The sequence below is a fragment of the Colius striatus genome, chromosome 1, assembly GCF_028858725.1.
Source record: "Colius striatus isolate bColStr4 chromosome 1, bColStr4.1.hap1, whole genome shotgun sequence".
Taxonomy (NCBI): Eukaryota; Metazoa; Chordata; class Aves; order Coliiformes; family Coliidae; genus Colius; species Colius striatus.
In genome coordinates, this window is record NC_084759.1 from 15,337,445 (window position 1) to 15,353,352 (window position 15,908).

Here is a 15,908-nt window from a genome sequence, read left to right on the forward strand (position 1 = left end):
TGGTATCTAAGAACTGTGAAAGCATGAGCAAAGCTATCAGACTGCTTTCAAAACCAAGTCTTTTTTTCAGTCTCTCTCAAGTTTCCACTCGTCTTTATCACTTAGCATTTTGGTGAGACATCTTTACAGCGTATTTCATATGAAAGTTGCAGATTCTGAAATGCAAAGAAGGGGAAAAATCTCACTGCAGAGTGGGTGTAGCATAAATGGGACCTGACAATGTCTGGACCTTTGATCATGAATTCCCATTGTGGAGCAAGCCAAACCTCCTCCCATATGCTCACTGAAAGCACATAACCTACATGCCGTTGTTCCACTTAAAAGCTTTTTTTTTAAATAAAATCATGGTTGCAATACACTGACAGCATTTTCTTGTAGGATAGAAAGTCTGACTATAAACCACAGCTAGAGCTTGTTTTGGAGGTTTCTCACAACTCTCAGAAAATATTCAAGGTCATAGATCACAGGAAGGAGAGAAACATAAACTGAGATCATAAAGATAATTTCCTTTACAATCAAATATTCTGATGTCTTTAAAGCAAAATAATTATAGAGGAGATGTCTAAACCAGATCCATTATTTCCTGTTTTTTTCAAAACCATCAGAAATAGAATTAGAGGACAGACTTTTTAGCAAGGCCTATTGTGGTGTGACAAGGGGTAATGATTTTAAAAGAGGGTAGATTAAGGCTAGATAAAAGGAAGAAAGTTTTTATGAAGAAGGTTGTGAAAAACACTGTCACAGGTTTCCCAGAGAGGTGGTAGAGGCCTTATCCATGGCCACATCAAAGTCAGATTGGATGGGGCTCGGAGCATCCTAATCTAGTTGAAAGTATCCCTACTCATTGCAGAGGTGGGGTCTTACTAGATGACCTTTAAAGGTCTCTTCCAACCCAAAATATTCTAAAGATACTATGAAGATTGTTATCCCGATCATTGATACTGTAGTTGACTTAATTTACAGTCTACATAGTAACAGATATGTTTAAAAGTAAACAGAATTTGGAAAGCTAAGTAAACCCAAACATGAATTTTTCAGGAACAAATCATGTGTGATGAAGTAAATTTCCTTCTACTACAAACATCAGGAAAAAAAATAGATGTCTTGTTCTAGTAGGGCTTTTACACAGTTTTTATGAAGAATTGCTGAATGTACAAAAGAAATTCCATCTTAATGAAATTTCTAGAAGATATGTAAAACAGTGGTCCCACACTTGAACTCAGAAACAAGTGCATGAGATTTGCTGTCAAATAAGGATACATCAAGTAATGATCCATTCTGGCTGTTGTTTTTCCCAGTATCCTTGTTAATGATTTTGATGAAGAAATACAGAATACATTTGTTAAACTTGCAGACAATAACAAATTGAAAGGAACAGAGTGTACTTTGGAATACATTTTTAAATACATCACCAATGCAGCAATGCAGGAAAAATCCGGATCACTTGCAACATATCCAGAGGAAAGCAAGGAAAATTTTCAGAATCTAGACTAAAACATGTTTCACAAGGAAAACCTGAAAGAATCATGTTTTGGCAAGAGAAATGTAGACAAAAAAGAAATGAAACAGCAATCTTCAGTTATGTTAAGGATTGTTTAAAGACAAAGAGAACAAACTATTCTCCAGGTCTGCTAGATGCAGAACAAGTGCCTTTAAATTGTGCCAGGGGAGACTTAGGTTAGACTTTAGGAAACATCTCCTAATGATCAGGATAATTCAGCAATGAATATATTACCGAGGAAGTTATAGAATCCTCTTCAGAGATTTCTTAAGGACAAACAAAGATATCTGTCGAGAGTGATTTAAATAAAATTTATCTGTCTTGGGGAATAGAGGGATAGAGAGGAATAGATGGGATTATTTCTTGAGCTCCCTGTCTTATTTTCCAATCTATATGTTGTTTCTGTGAATCAGACCAAAGAACGACTCAAAACACACCTGTAGTTTTAGCTTTCATTCTTATATCTAAAGTGAACAGTTTGGATGTACTTTTTGTTGAATGTTCTGGATGCAACTCCAAATGCAGGCAAAATCAGACATGAGAACGAGTTACCATATGTCAAAGGTTATATGATGGAGCTTAGGAATCTTACTGGTTGTGTTTGAATTCTTGAAGCTGTATAGTGAGCAAAATTTTCAAACAAACCCATATGTTAATAAAAAGATATTAATCATAATCAGGAAAATGTACTTGAGTTTCAATGTTTGTAGTTAGTGGATGAATGTACATCATGCATCATTCATACTGCAAATTCCTTGAATGGTTTTCATTACTGCGATGTCTAGATTCATCTCACCAAGATTTATCTAGATAAATAGTAGGTATTTTCATTAAGCCTCATGTCTGGAGTCCTTCGGCTTTCATTGGAGAAAAACACCTCTAAGATAGATATCTAAGACTAAGAATATATATATCTCCTTTGAAAGTTCAGATTATTAATTTATGCAACTACTTTGTAGACAGCTAGAGTTAAGTGACATGACTCCAATTCTGAAGGCCAAATATATTGACTTATCCATACCAAATGATTTGATCATTTCTTCTTCACTTCTACTGTGTGTTGGATTTATAACAAATTCTTTTCTTCTACTAATCATAATATGAAGCGCAACAGATGGACACAGCTTTCATAAAACTATTACAGTGTCTGTGGCCATTGAGATCATAGCTAATCTTGAGAATGGGATTGATTCCTCTCTGAAAGTTAATTGGACCAGAAGGAGAAGAAAGATGATGAATTTGCATTTCAGTAATGTCCAGTAGATGATGCCCATCTTTGGAAACAACCCATGTTCATCAGAGATGCTTTCTACTCCTGGGACCATAACAAATACATTGCATATGCTGTTTCTAAGTGTATTAACCTGTTAACTTGTGTCATTCAGTACAGTCATTCTGCTAGCCAGAGTACAGTAATGATATGTAAATAATACATCCTTTTTTATCATAGAAAATTAATAATAATAGTTCCAGAACCAGATGACTTATTCCTGGTGGTGCTACTGTTTGGAGCAATCAGTCACTTTTCTATCTGTCTCCAAGGCAAGGCTGTCAGGAATGATTACATGTGCTTATAGGGGTGGGGAAAACGGTTTCCCAGAATGAAAAGGCTGCTGCAAGATGAAAGTTATTGGAATTTAATTATAACACTGTAATTGATCACTGAAATATTTCTGGTGAAAGCAAGTGAGAAGGAAAGAAAAGGAAAGAAAACAAGCCAACCGTGTTCACTCCAGCAGAATGATAATTTAAGAAAATACTCCTCTATCTATTGAGTTTATTCTGGCTCTATCTCTTCAGTTTATTCTGAACACATTGAAGAGATTTAGATATTGGATTTTTTTTTTCATTTAAATGGAAATAAATGAAATTAAGTCATTGACCTCTAAAACAAAATTGGATAGGAGAAAGCCTAGCTGGTACAACAGAAGACAAATAAAAAACCCCTGAAAGGCCATTGAACTTTTAAAATCCAAAAGATTACTCATGATTTCAGCTACTTGGGTGGAGGGCTGTTGTACACAGGCTCCAATCACAGCAATGTTGCAGTGACTAGCAGGAGTCCTGGACTTGCAAACTCCTGCACTTAAGGTATGTGTTCTTAAGTACCAAAATTGGTCAAATGTTTTACATGCTTCAGCCTCCAGAAGATACCTAAAACTCTCTGAAAAAGTACTCATCTCTCTCTAAATATATATAAGACCAGGAAAACCTTTGGGATTGATTTTCTGTGGCTAACACATTTTGCAATGGAAAAATGCCTATGGAGTGTGGAATGAGGGAAGTGGGGTTAAAAAAAAAGAAAAGTCTGAGATTTTGTTTGAAAGGTACTTAGCTGTGATATCAACCCCAATATGTAGACTTTCTGCAGTAGGCATCTTCAGTTGTGATTTTACCGGAAAATAAATAGCATAACTTCATTCTCATGGGTTTTGCTGTGGTTGTGTTTGTTGTGTTTTTTTCCCAACATAGTGACTGTATTATATACCATTTTTGAAAAAAAAAAAAAAATAGCAGTGCATTAGGTCACTACAATTCTACCTAACCAGAGAACAGAAAAGCAAGTAGGGATGGATTGAGAATCATGGAATGGTAGGGGTTGGAAAGGACCTTTCGAGATCATCTAGTCCAACCCCCCTGCAGAAGTAGGTTCACCTAGATCAGGTCGCAAACTAAAATATTTAGTGTAGTTTAAAATATTTAGTTTAGAGAAACTAAAATATTTGCAGACTCTCCCTGTCTCTGGTTTGGTTCCAGTATATTGAGCATGAATTGGTATTTCTGATCCTTAAGCAGTTGTCAATAGTATCTACATTTGAGCAATTACTTACAAAAAGAAGATGGCAGACTTCTCATCCTAGGTCATTTGAGGAAAATTCCCGAGAATCATAGTCTGATGAAGAGGAAAAAGATTCCATTCTTGCAAATAGTGTCTGTGCACTTGGGAAGGACTTCATCTGTGCTTCCAGACAGTTGTACTGTTGTTTTATCTTATTGATAGACTTGCTAATTAAAAACAACAAACGAAAAAAACAAAAAAGAACTCCAACCAAGCAAAAACCTCCTGGAAGGACCAGGAGTTTGTTCGTACAGACTTCCAGGGTTCAACTGGTTATGGTTAGACACGATTTGTGGGTTTTGACAAAACAGTTATCTTCTTTTCAAGGTTGAATTAGTTGCTTAGAAATAGTTACTACACATATTTCTGAGAACATATCTTTCTTTTATTTATTGGCATAGCCCTAAACATTTATTTTTAAAATAGTGTCATTTTGAACAACTTTGATTATGTATATCAGCTGATATAAGTTACCCTGGGTTTTTTAAGTTTTCTTTCATGCAACAAATAGAATTCCATAACACTTGGGACAGAATGCAGTCCAGAAAATGAATCATTCATCTCTCTATAGCATAACTGAGGATAAATAGGAGATAACCAGAAAATAAATACCTTTGAGATGGCTGCTGTAAGATTCGTGTCTGCCGTCTTTACTTGGGTAAATATCTTTCGGAAGTTTAAGGATTTTGTCTAGAGATGCTTCATTCTATTTCTGAGAATTATTCCAGGTTAGTTTCAGATTTTTTTCCGTAAAAAATATTTTCAGCAGTACATACATTTTTTCTCTCTCTGCCAGTTGTAGCCAATTATTTTGGACAAATAAGCATTCTGTGAATGCTGTTATTCATTCTGCATAAACTCCACCTTTGTCAGTCTGTTACATTAAAAATTGTTCCTACACACTGAATAGATGCCTATTCCACTGATTGCTTGCACAGGGATTCTGAACTCTTCTGATGGAGATGTTGCGTCATATCCAGTTACTAGTGTTTATCTGCGTTATGCTATATGTGAAAGACATGCTAACATGAAAACCTACATCAGAGTGCCAGCTACTGACAAGCAGCTAGAGAAGCTTCAAATGCCTAAATGAAGGCAGTTGCTAATGAAATGTGACAAGTCAAACCTTGATCCAAGGTAGAAGAAAAGCTTTTCTGTGTGTTTTTCTGATATTTGTCATGCTTTATGCTGGGATAAATTCCCAGTTTGATCAAAACATATCTTAGTAAAGTTGTCCAAGCAAAATAAGAAAGGAATGAGAGGATGTCAACTGCTGTTTCAAACACCATTCATTCTGAATCAAAGAAAATGTTAATTTGTGTCAGGAAGCTGAATTAAGTAAATGTTGACTGCCTTTGTAGCAAAGATCAAGTCAAAGCCACAGTGTAAATGAAACAGGAACCCCTGTAACACTGGAGCAGTTTTAATGTATATCTATATATGGAAATGAATAGGAAATGAAGCAAGAAATAACAATGTTTGGGAAAGAATCTCGTCGTGATTTGCAGAGATAATTACAGGCAAAAGGGTGATTGAATATAGCAACAGGAAAAGCAGAATAATTATGCAGCAATTAACAGGAAAGCTGTATGGTTCTTTGAAAAAATAACAGTCATCGGGTTAAAATATATATGCTGAGTACAGAAATGTTTTAACACTCAATCCATCAAGTATTTAAATTTCTTTCCTAAGATAAAATACTGTTCTATAAAATAAACGTCTCATTTATACCATTAAATGTGTTATGCATTTTTTATATTCATTATAATTGTATTTTTATCTTAAGTATGTCATCTGAATTGGAGAAAAAATATATATGTTTATTTCAGAGTGCAGGTGTATGGTGTCATAATAAGATGCAGATTTTAAGTTAATATCTCTGGAACTGCAGATGTCATAGAGGTAGCATAGAAATATCTACTCTTTGATTTTCAAGAGAATCAATTTCTCAGTTGTCCTAAAATCTTCATATTCTGATAAAGCTGTTATCTACTTTTACTTTATGGGCAGCAAACTTGGATTTCAGTGGTTTTGCAGGTCTTCTGATAATTAGTTAGCAACAGCACATTTCAAAGTACTCCTGAAACATCACTTGCAGAGTTTCCTCTTGAAATCTGTGGAAGCATCTGATAGCACTTTTTGCAGGGAATCTGTCATGCAGTGGTATCTTCAAGTGCATTCAAATGACAGCTCAAGGTCACCGTACACAGGCATAGGATCCTTTTGTTGAAGAGAGAAAGGAACCACCCCTGTGTAGCCACATCACTAAGGACAGATTTCAAGAGGTGACATCTTGCATTTAAAGTAGTGGAGAAGATTCAGACGCATAAGGAGTAAAAAGCTACTGTGTAATGACTCTAGACAGGGGGATCTTCTCTGCATTGTATCATTGTATCAGTATGTTATTGACGAACATATCTGTCCTCTTTGTCTTTCTTAAAATGTTAACTCTGGATCTGAGGTGTGCAATTTTCACTGCTTTAAACAAATTTGACATTTACTCTAGGTAAAAGATGGAATAATACATGCTTTCTACTTCAGGAGTTGGCTGGGCAAGTCAAGACTAGACTTGCAAGCTGTCCTAATATATGATACAAGCTCTTCTGCTCTCTCTATACTGAGACTCTATACTCTCCCTGGTGAGAAAAAAATATTAGGAAAGGGAAGAAGGCAAAGAACTGATGGGTCTAAGCATGCTGAGACTGCAGGCAGGAAGCCTGCCATGTATGTTCAGGTGGAGACCTCAGACAGGATGCTGCCTTTCCCTTCTGTAAATGGGGTCAAAGATGACAAAGGGGGCATCTAATACTAATAACAAAACAGCACAGTAATCCTGCCAGTAGTAGTAATTAATGCTTCTATAATGCCTTCATTCATGGACCTCTAATTATTTTGTATACATTTATTATGTAGAGTATCTGAAATAGATTGATATCATTTGTATTCACTCATCTACACTGGCATATGTATATGTATAAGAAACTATAAATGAATGCTTACTAAGAAGTACTAAAAACTTCTTGAATTAAATGTCAAAAAACCCAACACAAGAAGCATTTGAATGTCTAACATACTGCTTTTGTAGTATACAAGTACTTCTGGTGATTGAGTAGGCTCGGATTTTTTCTATGCTGTGTTGTGAAATTCACAGATAAAGAAACATGTACAAAACCAGTCTGAGAAGCTGAATGCTTGACTGGAAGACTTCAAGTGTATAAAATCATAGGAAAATTTTCCATAATGCTGAGAATCATTCCAAGCATTCTGATCCCAGTGATTGCAATTTTTGTTAATTGCATTCTGTGCGCCGATCATGGCTAATGGCATAGGTAGGGCTATAAGCAGTCACTCATTCTCTTCCCTGCGGGAGCAAATATTAAGAGACATAATATTGATTAAGGACAATTCCTATTAAAAAAAATGCAATGATCACGTTACTAGTGTATTGTATCCTTTTCTTTCAGGTTATTCAATACTTCAAGCTATTATGGAAAAAGCGGGACAAAATAGCTGGCAAGTCAGTGCCATCTGTGTGGAGAATTTTAATGATGCCAGCTACAGGCGGCTATTAGAAGATCTGGATCGAAGGCAAGAAAAGAAATTTGTAATAGACTGTGAAATAGAGAGACTTCAGAATCTCTTAGAACAGGTAATACCTGCTTTTAATGTCACTGTAAGCACATTACTGAAACTCCAGATGAGATACCCTTGTGCATTGTTTTTCGTTTATTTGCTCAATGAAAATGAGATTGCTTGTTTATTTTTTGGTTTTTTTCGTGGACCTATATTTGTACAGTCTTGCACACTCCATTTTCTTTTTCAGTACAATTCTTAACAGCCAGCACATCAGTGCAGTGAGTCCCCCCCCTTTTCACACTCAGCAGGTCTGTGAGCTGCACTTTTGGCCCTGTATCCGAGCACCTCCATGCCTGATGCGTCTTGCATCAGGGTCCTAGATCTGGCAGAACAGCATGGTGTCACTGACTTGCCAAGATGCCCTCAGTCCATACCTTCATGGGGCAAAGCTGAGGTTTGCTTGAGGAAAAAATAGCTTGTTTGAATCCAGTATTACCTTCTATTCACTAAATAGCATAGACCATGTGTTTGTAGACATAAAATGCTTTAAAATTATTGTAGCACATATTTAAACTGATAGTTTTATTGCTGTTGTGATTCAAGCCCAACTGGCAGTGAAACACCATTCACTCCTCCCTCCTTCACCTCCATAGGATGGGGAGTGGAATTGGAAAATCAAAACTTGTGGGTTAAAATAAGGACAAGTATAATAAATAAACTAGAATGCGTAACAGTAAGAAGAGTAAAGTATAGTAAGAGAAATAAAACTCAAGGGCAAGTAGTGCCCAGTGCAATTGCTCACCACCTGCAGACTGAGCAGAGATTCGCTCCTCCCTGCCAACCCCCTCCAGTTTATATACTGGGCATGATGCCCTATGTCCTTTGGCTAATAGTCCTTGGCTAGTTGGGATCAGCTGTCCTGGCCATGTTCTCTCCCAGCTTCTTGTACACACTCTGCCATGCTCCCACTGTTCCCAGTCCACTTGCTGGCAGGCCAGGATGAGAAGCAAACAAAGCAAAAAAAGCCTTGATGAGCAAGCCCTGCTCAGCAATAACCGAAAGATCCCTGTGCTGTCAACGTTCTCTTCAGTGTAAACCCAAAATACAGCCCTGTAGCAACTACTAGGAAGAGAATTAACTCTATCCTAGATGAAGCTGGGACAATTACCTTAACAGAGTATTTATGGACATGAAAAGCAGTATTATAAAGGTGCTGTTGAACTGGGAATCAAGGTCAGGTTCTTGCATCAGTTATTCATGGATGGCTGCTATTAGATGAAGACGACGCTGGGCCAGACAGACTGGCTTGCACTGGTTGGCACCCATACGAGCGTGAAAAGTGACTATAACACAGATCTCTCTACAGCGGTAATTTGTCTCTACACAGTGCCCATATGTGAGCTCGCTGTTCAGCGGCGGATGGCGAAGCCCAGCAGCCCCCGGCCGCGCTGGCTGTGCCGGGGCCGGGAAGTGACGCGGGGCCGGCGGCGCCCGGCGGGACGCGCCGCACGCGCTGCCGCGCGGGGCCGCGGCGCCACCTGCCGGCGCGGGGCCGCCCCGCCGCTGGGCCGGGAACGCGCCAGGCGCACGGGAGCGCGCAACGCCCCTCGCCGCGCGGCGATGTGTAACTGCTCGTAGAAATACGTGTGGCAGCTGCACTGTCACTGGCAGAAGATAAGGAGGGAAACTGAGATTAATAGTATGGCAAATGTAGCGAGGGCTTTTCTATGACTGTCGCCAAGAGAAGAATAGATGATGCCACATTGCTATAGATATTAATCTGGCTATCTTTTTTGATTCTGAATGCCATTATATTGTAACACATAAGTTCTGTAGTTTATAATTAAATCCTCCCACAGTTCAGCCTATGTTGTAGTAAAACAGAACACCCATTTGAGGGTCTTTTGAAATACATTCTGAAAAGTACTTTCTCCCTCAAGTCTGTGTGTGCGCTTTTGTGTATGTACCTGATGTCTTCTACATGCCTTCGAAATGTGACACAGAAAAACTATGCTATATTACCATAAGTCTTGAAGTACACCCACCATCCTATGTAGGAGTATCTATTGAGTATCCGCTCAGTTTCAGAGCAAAATGAAGTCACCCAGTATGCATTTGGATCTCGCTGATCTCAATGTATACGTGTTATCTGCCTCCAGGGACTGCTACTCATTTTCCTTCCAGATTGGCAGCTGTATAGTCAGCTTCTTTTGAGGAACATCACCTGTGCTTTTCATTCAGATCATGCAGAACTGAATTGGATATTGATTTTAATGTGATTAGGTTTTTATCTTCTATGACTTAATACAGGTTTGCATTTTACATGCCTAGAATAGGTACTCAATGTAGGCATGGTACATCATAAAAATGAAGTGCCTGATTTCAACAGACTGAATCAAATCTGGTGAGTTTGGCTAACATCTCTTGCCCTGTAGTGTAAGCCCTAAAGCTAATTGAGACTTCTTTCCATTAACTGCACAGGGAGAATGGAGGATGGAAGTTAATACCTAACTTACAACATACCTGTACCTCAGTCTGTCATACAGTCACTTCTAGGAAGTGATTCATCTGGCTACTGGATAATTTTGGGTGGGATTAATTTTACCCAGGAAATGAGAGCCTCTATACTTGTGCACTTATTTATTCACATCTAAGTATAATGCCTTTGCCCTTAGATCTATGGTAACAAAGGGAGAAAAATTGGTTTAGGGGCATGAAGATTTTTTCTTTTCTTAGTAGTGACTGCCCATATATGTAACTACATAAGTATTTACAATTGAACCCATTAAATTGAAATTTGTGTATTTCAGAATATTTCTGTAATTTTCTCAGATTATAAGAATACACTTCTTCCCCAACAAATCTGGAGATCCTTTCATCCTTCTGAAAGAAAGTCACTGTATAAACAAGAGTGCCATTACAGCCAGGCTAGACAATGTATGCAGAAGAGCTGCAACTTTACTTTCCATTGTGAAGGTCTTGGTCTTCCTAGACAGGCTGACCTGCAATTATAGCTGGGGTGCTGGTTTGGGCCTTCAAAATGAAAGCACTTTGCTTTCAAAGATTCAAGTGCTACTTAAGGATGGGCAGTCAGAACACTCTTGGCCACAAAAAACGTTTAGTCTGACAAAAGTGGAATTGAAGCAAAAAGAGTCTAGTCCAGTACAGAAAATGCAAAATAGCAACCATTTCAAAATATCAACTATTGACTTTTCCCCTTTACATGAAGGCTTTAATAAGTTGTAGCAGACAGGTAAGATGGCTTCACAAATGGACTAAAAGTTGGCATACTCTTCCCTGCATACACAGAGGAATTGATTAAGCTTCAGTGACTCTAATTAACTCAACTTCTTTCCTGCCTAGTTCTGCTGTAATTGAGAGCCTAAGTTGTGACTATACTGTAATACTTCGCAATGTACAAGTAAATGTTCTGCAGAACATTTAGGAAAAGTAATTAAATCTCAGTAATGAGACCGTAACTCAACATGCTTTGCCCTTAAATCTAATGCTAATGAGGGGAGAGAAACTGGCTTGTGGGCTTGTGGGTTTCTTCTCGAGTGACTGCCCATATATATACACATTCACACTTCTTATGGCTCTGGACCTCAAGTAGTGAACACTGAAGACTTTTTCCCCATCTGTGTTAAAAAAGTGAGCTCATGTGCTGCACCCGTGCCCACACTTGGTGCCCACTTGTATAACCTGGTGTCTTCTCTGTCCTCTCCCAGCTGCTTAGCTGGGAAAAACAGCACCTTGCTATTTCTTCATTTCTTGTGCAACTTTAATGTTACTATTTTCTGGTTTGCCTCCTATATTTTTCTCAGTTTGTTAGTTTGTCTCATTTATTTTCTCCTCTCTGTGTGCCTTGCTGTGTGTAGAAGCTGCCTCCATGCTCCGAACCTGAGGCTTGTCTTCAGGAGAATTTCTCTCCTGAAACCCAGTGACATATCTGAAATCCAGGCTCCCCTTGTGCACCACCCAAGATGTGCTTTTTTTTTTTTTTCTATCTTCCTTTCAACTTTTAATGTTACAGTGGTGAGGTTCATGTTTTGGTCAAGGACCAAACCTTTACATGATTTAAGGATTAACATTAGACTTGATGGAGCTTCATTCTCAGATTTCTGGTCTAGAAAGGGGGATTCAGGGCCAGTGTGAAATTCAGGGCTGCACCCAAGCGTCTATATCTGATTTGATTGGATTACCCCCTCCTCCAAAAAAGAAGTTTCAGATCTTACTTCTCAATGCTCTGCCAAGACTCACAGGTCTGTGAAGGTTTTCTTCATAAAGCTATGCTCCATCTTTTTGGTTGTGCTTACACACACAAGACCATACATACTCCAGCAGTAACTGGAGATTTTTGGGAGTGATTGAAAATGGTTTTCTTGATTTCTGTATTCATGCCAATTGGCACAGCTCAGCTTAAAGCACTGTTTAGACACAGTACTGGAGCAAGACACCTATTCCTGCAGGGTCACAGAGTGTTCTGTCCATACATGTGTAAGACAGTGTCTTCAGCCTATCAGAGTCAGTAGATCTCCACCTACTCTCGAGAATCGTCAGTTACTTAAGCATACCAAGATCATTTTAGCCATTTGTTAGACTTTATTCTCGGTATGGTGAAAGAACACCCTACCTCCTTGATGTCTTCTAACAGTCATAACCAGAAAAACCTTTTTGTTACCTATGATTGAAATAACTCCTTTACACTCCTTTGTCAGATCTTATCATAGAATCATAGAATCATCCTGCAATTCCAGGCTCTGAAAGACAGACTACAAACATCACGACTCTTGCATAAGTGGTTTCTTTACTTGTCCACTTTAAGGGGTACATACCACTTGCTTTTGCAGAGGGTAAGCAGATCCTGGCTCATTTTAATTTACCCACTGTATATCTGGGGATGGTGTTGCTCTGGGCATGGACTGCTCCCATGCAGCTCCCCAGTCCTTGATACAAGGAGATACAATGATTGACAAGACATGACTGTTCACCCCAACTAAACCCAAAACAGTATGTTTCAGTGCTGCACAGGAGTAGCAAAAGTAAGAACATTAGGATGGAAGGTGTCCCTGCCCATGGCAGGGTGGTTGAAACTAGATGACCTTTAAGATCCCTTCCAAATCAAAGCAGTCTATCATTTTATGAAAACCTCTTTCATGTCAGCCTTCCCTAGAATGTCCAAAAAGTGTGTTTCCATTTTGGAGAAAGTACATGTACTCTTAGCATTTAAGGAGGACTCTTTATGCTTAACACAATGTTTCTAGAACCTCATAAGCAATCCCACTAAATCTGATGAAGTGTTCACCAGTTTACTTACCTGGCTCTTTGTTTCATCTGTTCATACACAGTCATAATAAAAAAAATGCAACATACACTTTTCATTTTAAGAATAAATTTTTATAGTCCCTTACATGCAGTGCATAAGTGATTAGAAACAGTCAAAACACCATTTTCCTACATTCATGAAATTAGATTCTTTTTTACCTTTCCAGCTTGCTGGGATGAGATAGAAAAAAAAAAAGGAACTAAAACAAAGACACAGAAAGACAAAATGACATCTCCACAGTTTTATATAACATATATTGCTTATATAGCAGAATGAATTTCTAGTGATTCATATCCTTCTGCCAAGGAACGTTATGTCCTTGTTTATCAGCATCCTTTTTTTCACGACACTTTCAGCAGGTGGTCTTTTAAAAGCACAAAAATATTCTGTCTGAATCAAAAGATGAAAGTCAATGAGAGACAGAAAACTCTTTGCTTGTGTGTCTCTTCTTTCTAAGTGGTGTTTCTAAAATGCTCCCCTGAATTTAATACAAAGAAATTTCTGCTTAAGATGAAATGAATACTTGAAACACACTGTAGCATTGTGATTTCCATTTTCTTCCAACCAATCTGCTAGGGCTGGCAGCAAGCAGTACACCATCTGAAAGGTCCAGGCGAAAGTGGGCCTTTACTGCATGTGGCACAGCAGGAATCAGGCCCATATATTTCTCTCACTTCTCACTAGAAGTTTTCTTTCCTTACTTTTTCTTCTATTTTTGTTTTTCTTCCTGCATTCTAAAATACTGTTATCTATTTGCATTTTAGGGCTTATTCACCAAAAATTAGAAGTCGTCAGCCTAATATAAAGAGACTACTACCACAATGACAAAATCATTACTTTAATGTTTTTATATGTGTGTGTGTATATATATACATATATATATATATATATACTGGATTTCTATTTCAAATACAGACTTCATGGTTCAAAATAAATATGCCTACAAAAGAAATGTGGTTTTATTTATTACTGAAAAAGTACAAAGTTAATATCAGATACTTAAGATGAACTTACGAAGCACCAAGTCAAGCTTCCCAATTTAACAAAATTAATATTTTACATTTTTAAAAATTTTCTTCTCATTTTATCCTGATTAGTATTAATTCTTTGCTTAATTTGTATCAGTACAATCTGAAGAACCAGCAGAATCAGCAGAATGAAACAATGTTCAGAACTACTAAAATAGTAAGAAGTGAGGACTGATACCCCCTTTAGTTTCTCTGGCCTTTATTTTTCTCTTAGACCACCATTACCACCAGCACCATTAAAATATTCTTCCCAAAAATGTACTGAGCAAACAAGAAATAGCACTTACTATGGCTAATCAAGAAATAGGTACTCTTTTGTGCTGACTAGTAGCTGTCAGACAAGAGCTGTAATGTCTGGATGTTTCTTATCCCCTTTTTGGCAAAACAAGCAGTAATAAGGATTGTACAGACTTTATGTCTTAGATGTCCTAGATGTCTTAGAAGAGGTCCTAGAGGCTTTGTCTTCCTTTCAAATATAGCTGAAATTGTTGAATGTGCTAAGAAATATTTTGCTGGAAAATTGATAGAGGCATCTCAGTGATACAAACGTGATTTCCTTAGGAAAAGGAGTGAAAATACATGACAAAACACACACATTTAAGTAAATGTCCTATCACTCTTTTTTAAGTTTTACTTGCTTTTAGGTAGCTGGAATAATTTACCTTCAGTAAATACATGTGGTAGTCATTTGTAATTTCCTTGTTTGCTAACTTGCAAGGAAGCATGAAGTGTAATAAAGTGAAGAAATTGTGGTCAGATTTGAAGAACAACAAAAGAAATAACTTTGAAGATTTCGGTGAAAACATACATTATTTGTTCTACCACAGCATTTGGGGTTTTTTACTTCTTTAGACACTAATAACACTTATTACTGGAAAAGCAGACTGTCATTTGCTCAGCTATAGCTGATATCACAGCTATTACTTACAGTTTGTTTGGTGCTCAGAAATGTGTTCAGATACAAAATGAAGTCAGTGCTCCAAATAGATTTTGCAATTAAGCTGAAAAGTGTAATATAAGAATCATTTAGATTGTGATAGATAGTTTTGTTAACTGTAATACTTTAGCCCTTTTCTTTTACCCTTTCATTGTTTTTTTTCTCTTTTAACTGTTAATCTGTATCAAAAGGACATTTACAATGACGTAAGGAAGCTTTCAAAAGCATGAAATACTGAAATAGGAAGTTAACAATTATGTTCCCCCATTTCTTTTTCAGCCACAGTTCTCATTGTCAGCACATATTAAACATCATAGAGCAAATAAAGTGAGATTTGGTTTTAGGTAGGTTTTGGACCCAGTTTTGAAATTCAGATTTTGAAGTACTGGCACAAACACCTCTGCTGAGATTCAAACTGTGAAGTGGTGATATGAACACATCTATTTTACACACAGAATAGCAGAATAATTGGGGTTGGGAGTGACCTCTGAAGGTCATCTGGACTCTCCCACTGCTCAAGGGGGAAAGTTTAGATGAGGTTACTGATCCAGTCAAATTTTTAATACTTCCAAGGATGGAGAGGCCACATCCCCTTTGTGCCCTGTTTCAGTACTTGACCACCTCATGGCAAAAAAAAATAAAGTAAAATAAAATCTTCATATCTAGTTGGAATTTGTGTTGCAACCTGTGTCCTTTGCCTT

At 37.6% G+C, this 15,908-nt stretch overlaps 1 protein-coding gene across 3 annotated transcripts in view; it reads left to right on the top strand.

Moving 5' to 3' along the window:
* The window catches only part of GRIA4 (glutamate ionotropic receptor AMPA type subunit 4), a 236,891-nt gene that overhangs the window by 130,559 nt on the left and 90,424 nt on the right, over nt 1-15,908 (top strand). For all 3 annotated transcript variants that reach the window (XM_062020400.1, XM_062020399.1, XM_062020401.1), the window contains exon 4: nt 7,805-7,989. In XM_062020400.1, coding sequence (XP_061876384.1) covers nt 7,805-7,989 — 185 coding nt within the window. The remainder of the gene's footprint in view (nt 1-7,804; nt 7,990-15,908) is intronic.